This window comes from Amphibalanus amphitrite, unplaced genomic scaffold, assembly GCF_019059575.1.
Source record: "Amphibalanus amphitrite isolate SeventyFive unplaced genomic scaffold, NRLGWU_Aamphi_draft 000007F_arrow, whole genome shotgun sequence".
Taxonomy (NCBI): domain Eukaryota; kingdom Metazoa; phylum Arthropoda; class Thecostraca; order Balanomorpha; family Balanidae; genus Amphibalanus; species Amphibalanus amphitrite.
In genome coordinates, this window is record NW_024881503.1 from 1,337,257 (window position 1) to 1,355,405 (window position 18,149).

Consider the following 18,149-nt stretch of genomic DNA (forward strand, 5'->3'; position numbering starts at 1 on the left):
GTCCATACCGTTACCTGAGCGAGGAGATCGTGTCGAGCGGTGCGGAGGCGGCGAGAGAGCGGCGGCACGCGCCGGCGGCCGGCGCGCCGGGGGCGGCGAGGCCGGCCGCTGCGGGCTGCCGCCGGCCGGCGAGGCGACTCGCTCCCTCTCGCGGTCTCGGACCTTCTCTGGCAGCGGCGGCGGCGGCGGCGGAGACGCCGGAGACGGAGACGGAGAGCGCGGCTGAGACTGTCTCACCGGCGACGCCTGAAACACGAACCAACGGAGGCACGTTACTGATAATGAACAGAAACGAAACATGCACATAATTAGTGGCTTCAGCAATAAATCAGATCGTCTTTCGCTGTGAACATCTATCGTCCGCTTAGATGATAGTTCCAAATGGGTATTACCGAAAATTAATTGGACGTTAAAATAAGACGTTCGTAGCATGAACTTCCAACGGATCCAAAAACACGAATGTCACAGCCCCATCAATTTCCTCCAGTTACAGTCCACCAGTGTATCGCTCCTCACCTGAATCGGCTCTTTTGGCGGCGTCTGGAAGGCGGCGGCGACCTCCGGAGCCGGAGCGGGAGCCGGAGCGGGAGCGGGAGCGGGGGCGGGGGCGGCCGGCGGCTCCACAGCCGGCGGCAGTTCGGCCGGTGGCGGGGTGGCCGCGGCCGGTGGGGGTGTCCCGGCAGCCGGCGGCGCCGCGGCGGCCGCCTCCCGCTCCCGGGCCGCCACCTCCCAGTAGTCAGTCTCCTTTCTGGCGGGGGACGGCCGCGGTCAGCACAGCTCACTGGGACCGGTAAACACCGGCAGAAGGACAATGGTACATTACCACAGCTCACTGGGACCGGTAACACCGGCAGAAGGACAATGGTACATTACCACAGCTCACTGGGACCGGCAGACACCGGCAGCAGGACAATGGTACATTACCACAGCTCACTGGGACCGGTAAACACCGGCAGGACAATGGTGCATTACCACAGCTCACTGGGACCGGTAAACACCGGCAGAAGGACAATGGTACATTACCACAGCTCACTGGGACCGGTAAACACCGGCAGAAGGACAATGGTACATTACCACAGCTCACTGGGACCGGTAAACACCGGCAGAAGGACAATGGTACATTACCACAGCTCACTGGGACCGGTAAACACCGGCAGAAGGACAATGGTACATTACCACAGCTCACTGGGACCGGTAAACACCGGCAGAAAGACAATGGTACATTACCACAGCTCACTGGGACCGGTAAACACCGGCAGCAGGACAATGCTACATCACCGGCCACCCAAGATATCCAACGAATACACATGTTTGATTATAAATAAGACAAGCAGCGCTGGAAACTATCATTCTAGCAGGACTTACTTAGTGCAGCTTAGTGTGTTAAGTTTAGCAATTACTCCGCTGTCTAATATCGGAATGCGGAAGGCCGTGGCGCGGTACTCACTCGAACTTGACGACGCGTTTCCGGATGAATCTGTTGGGGATGATGTTATCCGGCGAGACGTCCGTCTGGTGGCACTCGGGGCATTCGCTGTTCTCCGACTCGACCAGCGCCGTGCGCAGACCTGAGGGAAGGCAGAGGTAGGGGGTTATAACGGGGTGATAGTGTCGGACGTCCACAAACCGGCGGCGGGTCTGGCACTTACTGTTGCGGCAGGGAGGGGTTACTCTACATAGTGTCAGTAGGGCAGTCAGACCGGTTGTTTTACAATTTCCCGACTCCCGAGTCCAATTTTGTGGGTGTACAGCTCAATGAACGCGCGATTAAGGGCTTACATTACAAGCAAATTGATCCTAAGGAAATGTATAATGATGAAATATATAAATGAAATATTTATAGACTGATCGTGTCAGTACCGAAAGCAGTCCTGTTGTTAACAAAAGCACAACAAAACGCAGGCTTGTCCACCAAACTTATGCCTGTCCCTTCGCGTCCGTCAGTCGAAATAAAACAATACCGTCATACGAGTCATGCACTCACCACACCCGGCCAATCACCCGACACAAAACACTCGTCACATACGCTCCCTCAAACACACAAACACTTACATTCGTCGCAGAAGTTTTCGCCGCAGCACGGCGACATGACGGCCTCGCGGATCAGGTCCTTGCAGACCTTGCAGCAGAGGTCGTCGGGCACCTGGGGACGCGTGCTCGGAGGCGGCGTGTCCATCCGACCCTGCTGTTTATCCTTGTACGTGGAGCTGACGAGGACGGAAACGAACGGGTGCTGTTAGATGACAAACTCGGGCGTATGGTGACTAAGGCTGGCCCGCTCAACAACAGTAAATACTAAATAGCGTACGATAAATTAACTTAAACTTAGAGCTCCCCAAGGACAATAATAGAGTCTACTAATTAATTTAGCAAAGTCAGAAAAAAATCGCCTCGTTACTTGGGCTTCTGAATTAATTATGAAACATTTCGTCAGCCAGTTTCCATAAATATAAGATACCTTCCTTGGCATTCAAATAAGTTAAACAAACTACCACGCTAAAGCCCTACCAAATCTAGGATATTCCTCTAACAACCTCCAGCAACTACTTGTATCAATCCCATTTATCAGAGAATCCTTGAATTTTGAATGAACGACTTGACGCCCTGGCTTATGCCAGCGCTACGTGACATTGGCAACAAATGGACTAGGAATGCTATATCAAACGCCAGCGTTGGCGAAAAAAAAACTTCCCAAAGACATTTATAAAGAGTGACACGACGAAAACACATCACAAAACACTCTGCGACAGCGTCGCCCGGCGACGAGCGCCGGTCGATCGCGGTACTCACTAGTCGACCCTGTGTACAGCCAGACTGCCGTCGGGCGCTATCATGGCGCCCGGCATCTTGGGGTCGTTGACGGGCACCATGAAACTGCGCGGGATGCCGGTGGCCTTCTTGACCTCCGCCTGCGGGGACAGGAGCACACGGGGTCAGACAGGCGGCCAATGAGAAACAAAGGAGAATAACATGCAACGAGTTCAAACTATAAAGAACCAAAACAAAAGCTAGTTCAATGAAAGTTCACATTCACTAGGACTAGGCATTGGACTAGGACTTGGCGTCATATATATTTACAGTGGTCTGTGGCCCGGCAGATGCCAGAGGTGGAATAAGTAAGTTTCTTTGTTTGGGGACTCCCAGCTTTTACGAAATGTTGAACTTCCAGAGCACGACTCCTGCACAGCGTAAAGGCGAACTGCCCCGTCCAAGCAATACATCAGCTCCAATTCCTATCCAAGGCAGCGCACGAGCACTGCCGGCCTGTAGTTTATTAAGTCAGTAGTAAAAAAAAAATATCGTATCTGCACCCACGGCCACGGCGGGCAAAACGCTGCTGATATACGGGCACCCGGCTACGAGTCCGATTGGACGGTATATACTTACCGCCGCGAGCGGACAGTTTTGTGCGTAGTGGCCGAAGTTGAAGCAGCGGTAGCACTTGTGGCTGGAGGGCGCCGGCGTCAGCAAATGGGCGCCCTTGTACTTGACGTATCTGTCGGACAGGAGGCACAGTGTTCAGTCACAAACAGTCACAGACACAGTGTTCAGTCCGCGCCAGGCGCCGGCCGCCAGCCCACGTGGTGACCGACGGCCGGCGCAACTCCAGTTACGTAACACACGATAAAGTGGTGGCGAAATGACTGAGCATACACGAAATTCTGCGACTCGAACAGTCAGCAAAAACGATAAATCACAGCTTCTACCGACACCTTACGGGTATTCGGGGTTTCTTACCTGGAAGGGTCGTACTGGCTGGTCGACTGACTCATCATGTGCTTGATCTTGTCCTCCTCTGAGCCGCCAATCTTGGTGAGATCACTCTGTCAAAGCGAAAACGCACATGTAAATGAAAACGTTGATGTAGAAGATTGGCAGCTCGCATGTATTTATATCTCACAGACAATACAACCAGTAAAACGCCTTTGGGCGAACAGCGAGCGAGCGAGATAGTGAGCCCTGCACGTGGCGAAGGGCGAGAGGGTACTTCCAACGGGCATGTGCAAAGCACCCTTCTAACCGGTCGCTAGCGGTGTGCCCAATTTGAACGCAATCGGCCCAGCCGTTCCTGAGATCTGGAAGCGGCATTCTGCACGTGCGCACGTGCAAATGGGGTCCAAAATGACTTTTGCACTGCACCCTACTAACCGGTCTCCAACCGTGTACCAAATTTGAGCTCAATCGGCCCAGCCGTTCTCGAGATCTGGAAACGCCCCTGCACGTGCGCACGTGCAGTAGCACCCTAACCGCAACACATGGGAATGCATTGCCTGGTGGGTGCCTACCTGTATGCCAAGTTTCAGCGAAATCGCCCCAGTAATTACCGAGTTACTGAAATGGGAACAAATTTGGCACCTCTTCTTTTTGTATTTTGCACGTGCAGTGGGGGTCACTCACATAGATCAAGAGTATCCGACCTTTGGTAGAAGGGATGCAGCTACACTATAAAAATTACCGCAAGACAATCGCTCAAGCCGCTGCTGAGATGGGCCTATCAAAATCATTACTTTTGCAAAACTGCTTGAACACCTTTGACTTTTCACGGTCACTGAGATGTATCAAAAGTAGTCAATTACGGGGTAGAAGGGATGGGGCTACCCAGCAAAAAAGACCGCAGGCCCATCGGTCCAGCGGTTGCTGAGATATAAGCCTCTCAAAAGCGTTACAGGCCGGGCCGGCCGGGCCGGGCCGGGCCGCTCATACTGAGATTTTTCCGTTATATTGAAAAGACTTCGCTTCGCTCGCTGCGCTCGCTCGCTCGTAATCAGCCATGAGGACGGTTATTTGTTTTGTGCCACAAAACTTAAATACCGAGTACTTTTCATGACTTGCCACGGTGAAACCTGTGTCCGACGGAAGTTGGTTGTGTCTGATAGTGTCGTCGTCCGTCGACGCGGGAAGTCCCCGACGGTCCCCACTCGGGCCCGTCCTATCCCCCACCCTACCTCAGCCGCCCATTACTCACCCCCGAGAACACAGCCGAGCCGGAGACCGCGTCACTGCTGGGCATCTGTGGCGGCTGAAACACACACAGACAGCAGCAGTTAGACGCCACGTTACGGTTCACCGACGTACTGGGACATACATCCCGTCCAATCACCGGAGTGTGCAGGTCACTTTCAGTTACAAAGCGCAATTTCTGGACGAAGAACAAAATACGATAAAATGACACCCCCCCCCCCTCCTCCCGCCCAGAGAAAAACTACAACTGCTTTGATAAACATGTTCCGTTCCAGCTTTAGGTAGAGCTGAGAGAGCTCTCTCCGCTTTCTCTTTAGCACTGGAATAGCTGATAAGTTGCTTCACCAGAGCCCCGACCGGAAACCTTGAGCGTGACGGTTTTTACTGTGAAAGTATGCTGCGGAACAGCCGGGTACCGGTTTGACCGACCAACCGACCCACCTACGGGCCAACGAACTGACCGGGACCGCACTCACCAGCACGGCAGCAGCGAACGACGCCGAAATGGTGGGCGTCTTGTTGGCGTTTGGATCCCTGTAACAGCAAAGTCAACATCAGTTGTCGTCACAAAGCCAATTTCTCCATGCACATGTATGTATATTGTATGTGACTACGAAAATTATCCGATTTCAATTACCATAGTAAGCCATCACTTTTTCGAGCAAGATTGAACAGGACATTTGACGGCTAATCTGCAAATGAAAGGCTATGGTCCATGTCAAATAATGATTATCATCCGAAGATCAGAAGCTCTTTACGTACCAGAACTTTTTGACAGGTGCTCCATTGGTGGCCGGAACACGCTTTACCACCAGAGAGGTGTTCTTAGGGATCAGCGTGTCGTTCTTCTTGTACTCTGCAACAGAGGAAAGCAGGCCCCGTCGTCAACCACACACACACGGCTGCTGGACCCCGAACACGTCACTGGATGTCCGGTGGGTGTCCGGCTCCAAGCAGTGGCGGATCCAGGGGGGGGGGGGCAAAATGGGCATTTGCCCCCCCCCCCCAAAACGGCATAGTTTTAACATTACGCCTATTGACGATGCATGGAAAGAATCGATAGATTGTTATGGTTTGCCCCCCCCCCCCCAAAAAAAAAACTCTGAGCTGGATCCGCCTCTGGCTCCAAGTGGGGTCCAGTGGGTGGGGAAAGTAGTCGTCTCTGTGCAAAGGTTATACACATGAGTAACTGTTTTGTACGATTGCCAGTGGAACTGCGAAGCAGATTTCATAAGTACTTCAGCACGATAACATTTGTTATCATTAGTGGTGTGTAAAGTGGTTAGCAAATATGTAGAATGTTCTTCGTCCTGTTGTGAGTGTAAATAAAGCGGTACCGTAAGGTGGGGCTATTTGAGACAGTGGGGCTATTTGAGACAGTATTTAAAATTGCTATAAAAGAAAAACCACTTGAAATTAATGCTTAATTTTTTGCTCAGGCTTTTTACTGCTCGATTCCACACCTCCCTGAGCAAAAAATACATAAAAATCAAGATCTTCTTTTATAGCGATTTTAAATACAGTCTCAAATAGCCCCACTGTCTCAAATAGCCCCACCTTACGGTACCGCTTTATTTACACTCACAACAGGACGAAGAACATTCTACATATTTGCTAACCACTTTACACACCACTAATGATAACAAATGTTATCGTGCTGAAGTACTTGAAATCTGCTTCGCAGTTCCACTGGCAATCGTACAAAACAGTTACTCATGTGTATAACCTTTGCACAGAGACGACTACTTTCCCCACCCACTGGACCCCACTTGGAGCCAGAGGCGGATCCAGCTCAGAGTTTTTTTTTTGCGGGGGGGGGGGGCAAACCATAACAATCTATCGATTCTTTCCATGCATCGTCAATAGGCTAATGTTAAAACTATGCCGTTTTGGGGGGGGGGGGCAAATGCCCATTTTGCCCCCCCCCCCTGGATCCGCCACTGCTTGGAGCCGGACCCCACCGACATCCAGTGACGTGTTTCGGGGTCCAGCAGCCGTGTGTGTGTGGTTGACGACGGGGCCTGCTTTCCTCTGTTGCAGAGGACAAGAAGAACGACACGCGATCCCTAAGAACACCTCTCTGGTGGTAAAGCGTGTTCCGGCCACCAATTGAGCACCTGTCAAAAGTTCTGGTACGTAAAGAGCTTCTGATCTTCGGATGATATAATCATTATTTGACATGGACCATAGCCTTTCATTTGCAGATTAGCCGTCAAATGTCCTGTTCAATCTTGCTCGAAAAGTGATGGCTTACTATGGTAATTGAAATCGGATAATTTTCGTAGTCACATACAATATACATACATGTGCATGGAGAAATTGGCTTTGTGACGACAACTGATGTTGACTTTGCTGTTACAGGGATCCAAACGCCAACAAGACGCCCACCATTTCGGCGTCGTTCGCTGCTGCCGTGCTGGTGAGTGCGGTCCCGGTCAGTTCGTTGGCCCGTAGGTGGGTCGGTTGGTCGGTCAAACCGGTACCCGGCTGTTCCGCAGCATACTTTCACAGTAAAAACCGTCACGCTCAAGGTTTCCGGTCGGGGCTCTGGTGAAGCAACTTATCAGCTATTCCAGTGCTAAAGAGAAAGCGGAGAGAGCTCTCTCAGCTCTACCTAAAGCTGGAACGGAACATGTTTATCAAAGCAGTTGTAGTTTTTCTCTGGGCGGGAGGAGGGGGGGGGGGTGTCATTTTATCGTATTTTGTTCTTCGTCCAGAAATTGCGCTTTGTAACTGAAAGTGACCTGCACACTCCGGTGATTGGACGGGATGTATGTCCCAGTACGTCGGTGAACCGTAACGTGGCGTCTAACTGCTGCTGTCTGTGTGTGTTTCAGCCGCCACAGATGCCCAGCAGTGACGCGGTCTCCGGCTCGGCTGTGTTCTCGGGGGTGAGTAATGGGCGGCTGAGGTAGGGTGGGGGATAGGACGGGCCCGAGTGGGGACCGTCGGGGACTTCCCGCGTCGACGGACGACGACACTATCAGACACAACCAACTTCCGTCGGACACAGGTTTCACCGTGGCAAGTCATGAAAAGTACTCGGTATTTAAGTTTTGTGGCACAAAACAAATAACCGTCCTCATGGCTGATTACGAGCGAGCGAGCGCAGCGAGCGAAGCGAAGTCTTTTCAATATAACGGAAAAATCTCAGTATGAGCGGCCCGGCCCGGCCCGGCCCGGCCCGGCCTGTAACGCTTTTGAGAGGCTTATATCTCAGCAACCGCTGGACCGATGGGCCTGCGGTCTTTTTTGCTGGGTAGCCCCATCCCTTCTACCCCGTAATTGACTACTTTTGATACATCTCAGTGACCGTGAAAAGTCAAAGGTGTTCAAGCAGTTTTGCAAAAGTAATGATTTTGATAGGCCCATATCTCAGCAGCGGCTTGAGCGATTGTCTTGCGGTAATTTTTATAGTGTAGCTGCATCCCTTCTACCAAAGGTCGGATACTCTTGATCTATGTGAGTGACCCCCACTGCACGTGCAAAATACAAAAAGAAGAGGTGCCAAATTTGTTCCCATTTCAGTAACTCGGTAATTACTGGGGCGATTTCGCTGAAACTTGGCATACAGGTAGGCACCCACCAGGCAATGCATTCCCATGTGTTGCGGTTAGGGTGCTACTGCACGTGCGCACGTGCAGGGGGCGTTTCCAGATCTCGAGAACGGCTGGGCCGATTGAGCTCAAATTTGGTACACGGTTGGAGACCGGTTAGTAGGGTGCAGTGCAAAAGTCATTTTGGACCCCATTTGCACGTGCGCACGTGCAGAATGCCGCTTCCAGATCTCAGGAACGGCTGGGCCGATTGCGTTCAAATTGGGCACACCGCTAGCGACCGGTTAGAAGGGTGCTTTGCACATGCCCGTTGGAAGTACCCTCTCGCCCTTCGCCACGTGCAGGGCTCACTATCTCGCTCGCTCGCTGTTCGCCCAAAAGGCGTTTTACTGGTTGTATTGTCTGTGAGATATAAATACATGCGAGCTGCCAATCTTCTACATCAACGTTTTCATTTACATGTGCGTTTTCGCTTTGACAGAGTGATCTCACCAAGATTGGCGGCTCAGAGGAGGACAAGATCAAGCACATGATGAGTCAGTCGACCAGCCAGTACGACCCTTCCAGGTAAGAAACCCCGAATACCCGTAAGGTGTCGGTAGAAGCTGTGATTTATCGTTTTTGCTGACTGTTCGAGTCGCAGAATTTCGTGTATGCTCAGTCATTTCGCCACCACTTTATCGTGTGTTACGTAACTGGAGTTGCGCCGGCCGTCGGTCACCACGTGTGGCTGGCGGCCGGCGCCTGGCGCGGACTGAACACTGTGTCTGTGACTGTTTGTGACTGAACACTGTGCCTCCTGTCCGACAGATACGTCAAGTACAAGGGCGCCCATTTGCTGACGCCGGCGCCCTCCAGCCACAAGTGCTACCGCTGCTTCAACTTCGGCCACTACGCACAAAACTGTCCGCTCGCGGCGGTAAGTATATACCGTCCAATCGGACTCGTAGCCGGGTGCCCGTATATCAGCAGCGTTTTGCCCGCCGTGGCCGTGGGTGCAGATACGATATTTTTTTTTTTACTACTGACTTAATAAACTACAGGCCGGCAGTGCTCGTGCGCTGCCTTGGATAGGAATTGGAGCTGATGTATTGCTTGGACGGGGCAGTTCGCCTTTACGCTGTGCAGGAGTCGTGCTCTGGAAGTTCAACATTTCGTAAAAGCTGGGAGTCCCCAAACAAAGAAACTTACTTATTCCACCTCTGGCATCTGCCGGGCCACAGACCACTGTAAATATATATGACGCCAAGTCCTAGTCCAATGCCTAGTCCTAGTGAATGTGAACTTTCATTGAACTAGCTTTTGTTTTGGTTCTTTATAGTTTGAACTCGTTTGCATGTTATTCTCCTTTGTTTCTCATTGGCCGCCTGTCTGACCCCGTGTGCTCCTGTCCCCGCAGGCGGAGGTCAAGAAGGCCACCGGCATCCCGCGCAGTTTCATGGTGCCCGTCAACGACCCCAAGATGCCGGGCGCCATGATAGCGCCCGACGGCAGTCTGGCTGTACACAGGGTCGACTAGTGAGTACCGCGATCGACCGGCGCTCGTCGCCGGGCGACGCTGTCGCAGAGTGTTTTGTGATGTGTTTTCGTCGTGTCACTCTTTATAAATGTCTTTGGGAAGTTTTTTTTTTCGCCAACGCTGGCGTTTGATATAGCATTCCTAGTCCATTTGTTGCCAATGTCACGTAGCGCTGGCATAAGCCAGGGCGTCAAGTCGTTCATTCAAAATTCAAGGATTCTCTGATAAATGGGATTGATACAAGTAGTTGCTGGAGGTTGTTAGAGGAATATCCTAGATTTGGTAGGGCTTTAGCGTGGTAGTTTGTTTAACTTATTTGAATGCCAAGGAAGGTATCTTATATTTTATGGAAACTGGCTGACGAAATGTTTCATAATTAATTCAGAAGCCCAAGTAACGAGGCGAGTTTTTTTCTGACTTTGCTAAATTAATTAGTAGACTCTATTATTTGTCCTTGGGGAGCTCTAAGTTTAAGTTAATTTATCGTACGCTATTTTAGTATTTACTGTTGTTGAGCGGGCCAGCCTTAGTCACCATACGCCCGAGTTTGTCATCTAACAGCACCCGTTCGTTTCCGTCCTCGTCAGCTCCACGTACAAGGATAAACAGCAGGGTCGGATGGACACGCCGCCTCCGAGCACGCGTCCCCAGGTGCCCGACGACCTCTGCTGCAAGGTCTGCAAGGACCTGATCCGCGAGGCCGTCATGTCGCCGTGCTGCGGCGAAAACTTCTGCGACGAATGTAAGTGTTGTAGTGTGTTTGAGGGAGCGTATGTGACGAGTGTTTTGTGTCGGGTGATTGGCCGGGTGTGGTGAGTGCATGACTCGTATGACGGTATTGTTTTATTTCGACTGACGGACGCGAAGGGACAGGCATAAGTTTGGTGGACAAGCCTGCGTTTTGTTGTGCTTTTGTTAACAACAGGACTGCTTTCGGTACTGACACGATCAGTCTATAAATATTTCATTTATATATTTCATCATTATACATTTCCTTAGGATCAATTTGCTTGTAATGTAAGCCCTTAATCGCGCGTTCATTGAGCTGTACACCCACAAAATTGGACTCGGGAGTCGGGAAATTGTAAAACAACCGGTCTGACTGCCCTACTGACACTATGTAGAGTAACCCCTCCCTGCCGCAACAGTAAGTGCCAGACCCGCCGCCGGTTTGTGGACGTCCGACACTATCACCCCGTTATAACCCCCTACCTCTGCCTTCCCTCAGGTCTGCGCACGGCGCTGGTCGAGTCGGAGAACAGCGAATGCCCCGAGTGCCACCAGACGGACGTCTCGCCGGATAACATCATCCCCAACAGATTCATCCGGAAACGCGTCGTCAAGTTCGAGTGAGTACCGCGCCACGGCCTTCCGCATTCCGATATTAGACAGCGGAGTAATTGCTAAACTTAACACACTAAGCTGCACTAAGTAAGTCCTGCTAGAATGATAGTTTCCAGCGCTGCTTGTCTTATTTATAATCAAACATGTGTATTCGTTGGATATCTTGGGTGGCCGGTGATGTAGCATTGTCCTGCTGCCGGTGTTTACCGGTCCCAGTGAGCTGTGGTAATGTACCATTGTCTTTCTGCCGGTGTTTACCGGTCCCAGTGAGCTGTGGTAATGTACCATTGTCCTTCTGCCGGTGTTTACCGGTCCCAGTGAGCTGTGGTAATGTACCATTGTCCTTCTGCCGGTGTTTACCGGTCCCAGTGAGCTGTGGTAATGTACCATTGTCCTTCTGCCGGTGTTTACCGGTCCCAGTGAGCTGTGGTAATGTACCATTGTCCTTCTGCCGGTGTTTACCGGTCCCAGTGAGCTGTGGTAATGCACCATTGTCCTGCCGGTGTTTACCGGTCCCAGTGAGCTGTGGTAATGTACCATTGTCCTGCTGCCGGTGTCTGCCGGTCCCAGTGAGCTGTGGTAATGTACCATTGTCCTTCTGCCGGTGTTTACCGGTCCCAGTGAGCTGTGGTAATGTACCATTGTCCTTCTGCCGGTGTTTACCGGTCCCAGTGAGCTGTGCTGACCGCGGCCGTCCCCCGCCAGAAAGGAGACTGACTACTGGGAGGTGGCGGCCCGGGAGCGGGAGGCGGCCGCCGCGGCGCCGCCGGCTGCCGGGACACCCCCACCGGCCGCGGCCACCCCGCCACCGGCCGAACTGCCGCCGGCTGTGGAGCCGCCGGCCGCCCCCGCCCCCGCTCCCGCTCCCGCTCCGGCTCCCGCTCCGGCTCCGGAGGTCGCCGCCGCCTTCCAGACGCCGCCAAAAGAGCCGATTCAGGTGAGGAGCGATACACTGGTGGACTGTAACTGGAGGAAATTGATGGGGCTGTGACATTCGTGTTTTTGGATCCGTTGGAAGTTCATGCTACGAACGTCTTATTTTAACGTCCAATTAATTTTCGGTAATACCCATTTGGAACTATCATCTAAGCGGACGATAGATGTTCACAGCGAAAGACGATCTGATTTATTGCTGAAGCCACTAATTATGTGCATGTTTCGTTTCTGTTCATTATCAGTAACGTGCCTCCGTTGGTTCGTGTTTCAGGCGTCGCCGGTGAGACAGTCTCAGCCGCGCTCTCCGTCTCCGTCTCCGGCGTCTCCGCCGCCGCCGCCGCCGCTGCCAGAGAAGGTCCGAGACCGCGAGAGGGAGCGAGTCGCCTCGCCGGCCGGCGGCAGCCCGCAGCGGCCGGCCTCGCCGCCCCCGGCGCGCCGGCCGCCGGCGCGTGCCGCCGCTCTCTCGCCGCCTCCGCACCGCTCGACACGATCTCCTCGCTCAGGTAACGGTATGGACGGCTGGCAGCGGCCGCCCGCGCCGCTGCGCCGCGCCCTCCCGAGCCCCGGCGCCGGCCGCACCCGCCGGCCGTCTCTGACGCCGCCGTCGCGCCGCCCGGCAGACGCCTCCTGCGCCGACGCCGAGCTGGAGCTCATCTCCCCGTCCCGCATCCTGTCCGGCTCCTGTGACTCCTGTCCGCCGTCGCCGGCCGGCGCCGCCCGGTCGCCGCCGCCTGCTGCCGCCGCCACGGCGTCCTGTGAGTACCGGTGGCCGCCCGCGGTGGCCGGCCCGCCGGCGCGGTCGCCCGGCGCCACCTGCCGACCGGCCGGCCGGCCGCTCTGTGAGCCGTACCGTATGTGTGTGCACGCCTAGCGCCGGCCACTGAGGCCGGTGGCATCTCTGGTGCCGAGCTCGTAGATGTAGATGAATATGTGTCTTGCTCGTTGCTGATTTGAGAGCGTCGATTGAAATGTGTGGATTCCTTGCCGCTGTGATATAATCGTAATCCGTCTGTGATAGGGGGATATAGTCCTGTGATAGAGGGGTCGGCAGTGCCGACTGGCTGTGGCTGGCGGGCGCCGAGATGTGCACCGATCAGAGCCAATAAACGTCTGGGTGTGACGTGTTTGCCATCGGTCCTGCTGCGTGGCGCGAACGGCCCGGCGTGCGTCCGGCTGCAGGCGCCTTCGACTGCGCTCTACACCTCTCAAGAAGGGTCTCAACGGGAGTTAGCTGAGAGGATTTAGCGAGCCCTTTGTCCGTTCGAAGTCGAGGCGATTTTTTCGTAAATCGTGCGCAGGAAGAAAACAAACGGCGGGCTTATTTTCGGAGAACATTTTATGATACACCGGGCATGCCATTCACTAGGCACACAGGTGGTTATCCGTTATCCGCAGCTTTTGTGCACCTTGCATCTTCAACTTTCACAATAGTTCACGTGAAAAAATAATGAAGTCAAAATGAAGTGTTTCTGAGCGCCCTTCGGCGATCTTTGAGGGCAATACCGGCTTCTGAGGGCCTTCGTCATTCTTCGATGGGCCACACGTCAGCCTGAGGGCCCTTCCCCGCCTCAGATTGATCAACGCTGGTCTGAGGGCCCCACCTAGGTTCTTGAGGGCCCCTATCGCTTTTTTAGCCCGCTCTGACTTCTTAAGGCCTCATGTCGAGGGCCCCGCATATGCCTTTGGTGAACCACATGGGTCTCCGTGGGGTCCACGCCTGAGGGCCCCCGCCCTCTTAGGACCTACGTCAGCCTTTTACCCAGCCAGCGAAATTGGTCTGGGCCGCATCTGGTTGTACTCTGGGTAGATTCGGCAATTACCCCGGCTGAAGTACGGGTAAGGTCTGGAGCTCTACTGGAGCTGACACACGATCCCGGAGCTCGCCCACAACACAGCCGGACTTATGCCGCATCAGCCGCAGGGATGCGGAGCCGTGGAAATTTCAGACAGCTCCGGCTCCGGCTCTGGCTTTGGAGAAAAAATCGGCTCCGGCTCCGGGCAAAATGTGTCGGCCCCGGCGGCTCCGGCTCCAGCTCCGGCTCCGGCTCCGCACCTCTGATCAGCCGTGCCGTGCCTCAATCGTACTTCAGTCACAATAACCTAGCCCGCGCCCCGCTGGGGGGGGGGGGCAGAATCTGCCCCCCCCCCTCCCGTTTTTCGCCAATAACTTCTAAACGCGTTACGCCAGCGACGTCAAACTTTCAGTACCTTATCATACATCAATTTGACACGTTCCCTGAAAATTTGAACGAAATCCGTCGGAAAATTTTTGAGAAATTGACGTTTTAGTGACGTCATGTTCGCCATTTTCGCCTAAAAAACGGCAAAATTTCAAACGCCGCTAACATCTTCATTTTTAAAGGAATCAAGACGTAACATAAAAGGTTATACGTGATTCCACGTTGTCTATCAAATGGCTATCTCGGTTTTTTGAAAATTTTGGATTTTGGCCCAAAATTTTTCAAAAAACTGATTTTTTTGGAAAAATAGTTATAAAATCCAAAATTTTGAGTGTATCGAAAAAACCGGAATATATATCAGAGAAGTGGTCAATGTGCATCTACATACCAATTTTCAGAAGAATCGGTTCAAAAATGTGGGAGTTATTCAAAATTTTATGACGTCACGACACACAAATTTTTTGAAAAATGATTTTTTTGGAAGCTCTAGACCTCGTACGGAAACAAAAATAGCACCATTCGATTCGCCGTGAAAAACTGCATCAGATAGACACCTTTTTGGGCCTTAACAACCAACTTCAAAATTTGATCTCACTTGACCTGACCTTGACCTGACCTCGACCTGAAATTCATCCAGAGGTGGTCCATATCACTTATTGAGTGTGCCTATTGAATTCTATGAGTAAAATGAACCATAAAACATGTGTCGCACATGTCCTTTTCTATATTTTGTTTTTGGTGACCTGACCTGACCTGACCTGACCTTGACCTTGACCTTTGAATGACATTGTATGCAACGAATATTGTCTTGGTAGTCTAAGAACACGTTTTGGGCAATCAGTCTCAGTCCATTCTTCGGCAACTACGGTGCAAGGCCGATACTGTAGAAACTTGCATTTTGTACCCTTGACCTGACCTTGACCTGACCTCTGACCTACTTAAGCAAAAAATTTTGGGCTCTTAAGATCCGCCTTGTTGAGAGCTTTCGATTGCCGTTTTCCCCGTCTTTCTACGACCATCGGTTCGGAAGTTAGACAGGGGGGGCAGAATCTGCCCCCCCCCCCCAGCAGGGCGCGTATGGCTGAATAGCCCAGCGGGGCGCGGGCTAGGGTAGCTACGAGGCAGCCGGACCTGGCCGTAGCACGCCTTGGCAGGGAGCCGGTCTTTATCCAGACTTGGCGGTCCGAAACCATACCAACTCCGGAGCGCTACGGCAAAGGCTGGCTAACCGGAACAGAGCCATATCGACGCAAACCCCCTGTTATGACGGCGTTCCGTTTACACTGCCCCAACTCTGGCATGTCGGAGCTGCCGGGGCAAAACGGACTTGAGCCGAACCAAATTGCTGGCTGGGTAGAGGCCATGCCGCTAACCTTTCAAACGGTATTTTTTCAAGTCTGATGGCGGGGAACCAGAGACCCTTAGTGGTAAGCGTAGCCCCTCAGGGACCCCATGCTGGCTTTATATGGCCCAGTTGCCAGTTATCACTTGTGAGGCGCGTTCCGGACACCACCCAGCTGGGCCTACGGTCACCCACAACGGGAGCATGCTCCAATAGGAGCTATTCTCACATAACGGTAGCTGCCCAGCCAGGCACCAGGTGTTGCATGGTGGCCGTGGGGATGACAATGGAAGGCATTTGAGCATGCCCCGAGGATGGGCACAACATATTAACACGCGCCCTGGTGTTGGTGAGGGGGGGGGGGGCTATTTTTCGCCCCCCCTCCAGATTTTTCGATACCTATATCTCCAGAACCGCGGCGCCGGTCGTCACCAAACTTTCAGTACCCTCCCGGGCATCAATTTTACACATGGCGACCAAAAATATTTTCTAAAGGTTATGATAGTTTGATCGCAAGAGTGACGTCATGTTTTGTCATTTTCGAACCAAAAAAAAAAAAATGTTTCGCGGGAAGAGTCGTGAGGCCTAGCTTTGAAGATACATAAAAATGTTTAAGTCATAAAAGGTGTAGAATTACCAGGGCTACTAAACCGCTGTCTCGAAATTTTGAAATTTTTGGATTTTGACCCTATAAAATCAAAACAATTTTTTCGGCCAAGCTATAGCTAAAAAACTTCAAAATTGATTCCGTCAAATTTTCAAGCTCAATTTTAGCAATCCTAGACAACGTAGCGCAAAACAAAGACCACCATTAGACTCGCCGTGACGAGCTGCATCGAATCAATACCCATTATATGCAAAAATATCAACTTTGAAATTTGACCTAATGTGACCTTTTGACCTTTAAATTTGGTCTTTGACTCAGCAAGGGTGGGGGATTGGGGGTGAGGCATACCCCCTGGCCTAAAGGTTTCTCCCCCCAAAAAATATTGGGTTTCGACTTTTTATTGCTGTCTGCATTCCAGTTTAAAGAAAGTTTTTGTGGATTCGTACTACTGCTGAAAGCGAAGACACTTCTTTATTGCAGCACTATATTATTCCTCGCCGTGCTGAGGGCGTTTTTGCACCCCGTACTTACTCAGTTTCTTATGCCGGCTACTCAAACTATCATCAAACTATCAGTACCTACCTGTTGGGGCATAATGTCTCCAGCATGTGCTAAAATTTCAAGCTCAGGTCATGTAAGGTCAGGTCAATAGGTCACTTGGATTCACCCAACCTCAGATAAATATTGCAGTCTCACCGCAGCGAGAGTTGTGAACAGATCAAGCTGGAAACTTTCAGGGTCTCATTAGCTATTGCTTACATTCTGTGTGTCTACTTTTTATTGTTGTCCTAAAGTCAGGTCAGTTTTGCCACCTCCCCATCATAAGTAAACGGGGGGAGGGGGATTTAACTGCTTCTTTTGGACGAAAGTCCAAAAGCACTCTTACAATTAGGCTGGAGACTTCCAGTTTGCGGTTAACTCGCGTTTATTTTGGTGGCTAACTTCCTTACACGCGTGTAGCTGCCCACCAACTTTTACCCGGGGACTTCCATCCGCGGTTAACTGGTGGGTAGCTACACGCGTGTAAATATTTAAATGCCGACTTACACGCCAGTTTAAAGGGCTTCCCGATCAGCTGATCGGGATGCGGCGATCAGCTGGTCCAACGAACAAGTGCGTAATTCCGTTATTTATGGGACCGGTGGCCCCCAATCAGCGTTTTTACACATGCAATGAGTACAGCCGTAACAATGGGATGTGGTGATGCATTAACCTAACCAGAACAGCGTTTGAAGCCGTGCCAATCAGCATCAATAATGCTAATCGCCTTGTGTTATTTCACTCTGTATGGCCGACCGCCAGTCTACTGCATGATCTTGCAACAGCCGTATCTCAGATTACTCGTCTGCCCTCGTCGGTTCGTCTCCGTCACCCCCCGTCCCCACCCCGCCCCGTCACTTCACCGGTGAGGCGTCGTCGGTGTCCAATTCAATGCCACACAAAGGACGATTATTACCGAGTGATCAGTTTAATATGTGCGTGTCGCGGGGGTGGCTGACGTTCCAACGGCGCAGGATCCGGTCCACCACCAGTGCCCATTTGCTGCCGTTTAAACCGCTAATGGTTCTTTTTGGCCGTCCTTTTCATATCTCTCCAGAGCTGTGTCAGCTGTTTCTAGTCCCATTTTTCTTCTGACCTTGCATTACAGGCTGTAACAATGTTCTTCCAAGACCGTTTTCGTTCTTCATTACTCCTTCCATCG

At 52.2% G+C, this 18,149-nt stretch overlaps 2 protein-coding genes across 2 annotated transcripts; one reads left to right on the plus strand and one right to left on the minus strand.

Annotated features, from left to right (window-relative positions):
* Nucleotides 1–1,443: 1,443 nt before the first annotated feature.
* On the minus strand, nucleotides 1,444–6,679 carry LOC122378483 (E3 ubiquitin-protein ligase RBBP6-like). The gene is made up of 9 exons (XM_043359595.1): nucleotides 6,676–6,679; nucleotides 5,725–5,818; nucleotides 5,439–5,496; nucleotides 4,967–5,020; nucleotides 3,739–3,824; nucleotides 3,388–3,496; nucleotides 2,791–2,909; nucleotides 2,053–2,207; nucleotides 1,444–1,568 (listed from the first exon to the last, which is right to left on the minus strand). Exons 1-9 carry the CDS (start codon nucleotides 6,677–6,679, stop codon nucleotides 1,444–1,446), a joined length of 804 nt encoding a protein of 267 aa, XP_043215530.1.
* Nucleotides 6,680–7,328: 649 nt separating this feature from the next.
* Nucleotides 7,329–13,438, plus strand: LOC122378491 (E3 ubiquitin-protein ligase RBBP6-like). The gene is made up of 11 exons (XM_043359604.1): nucleotides 7,329–7,381; nucleotides 7,800–7,853; nucleotides 9,001–9,086; nucleotides 9,330–9,438; nucleotides 9,919–10,037; nucleotides 10,626–10,780; nucleotides 11,267–11,387; nucleotides 12,088–12,142; nucleotides 12,278–12,319; nucleotides 12,590–12,821; nucleotides 12,939–13,438. The coding sequence occupies exons 2-11, from the start codon at nucleotides 7,809–7,811 to the stop codon at nucleotides 13,187–13,189; spliced, it is 1,215 nt and encodes a 404-aa protein (XP_043215539.1). The 5' UTR covers nucleotides 7,329–7,381; nucleotides 7,800–7,808; the 3' UTR covers nucleotides 13,190–13,438.
* The last annotated feature ends 4,711 nt before the right edge of the window (nucleotides 13,439–18,149 follow it).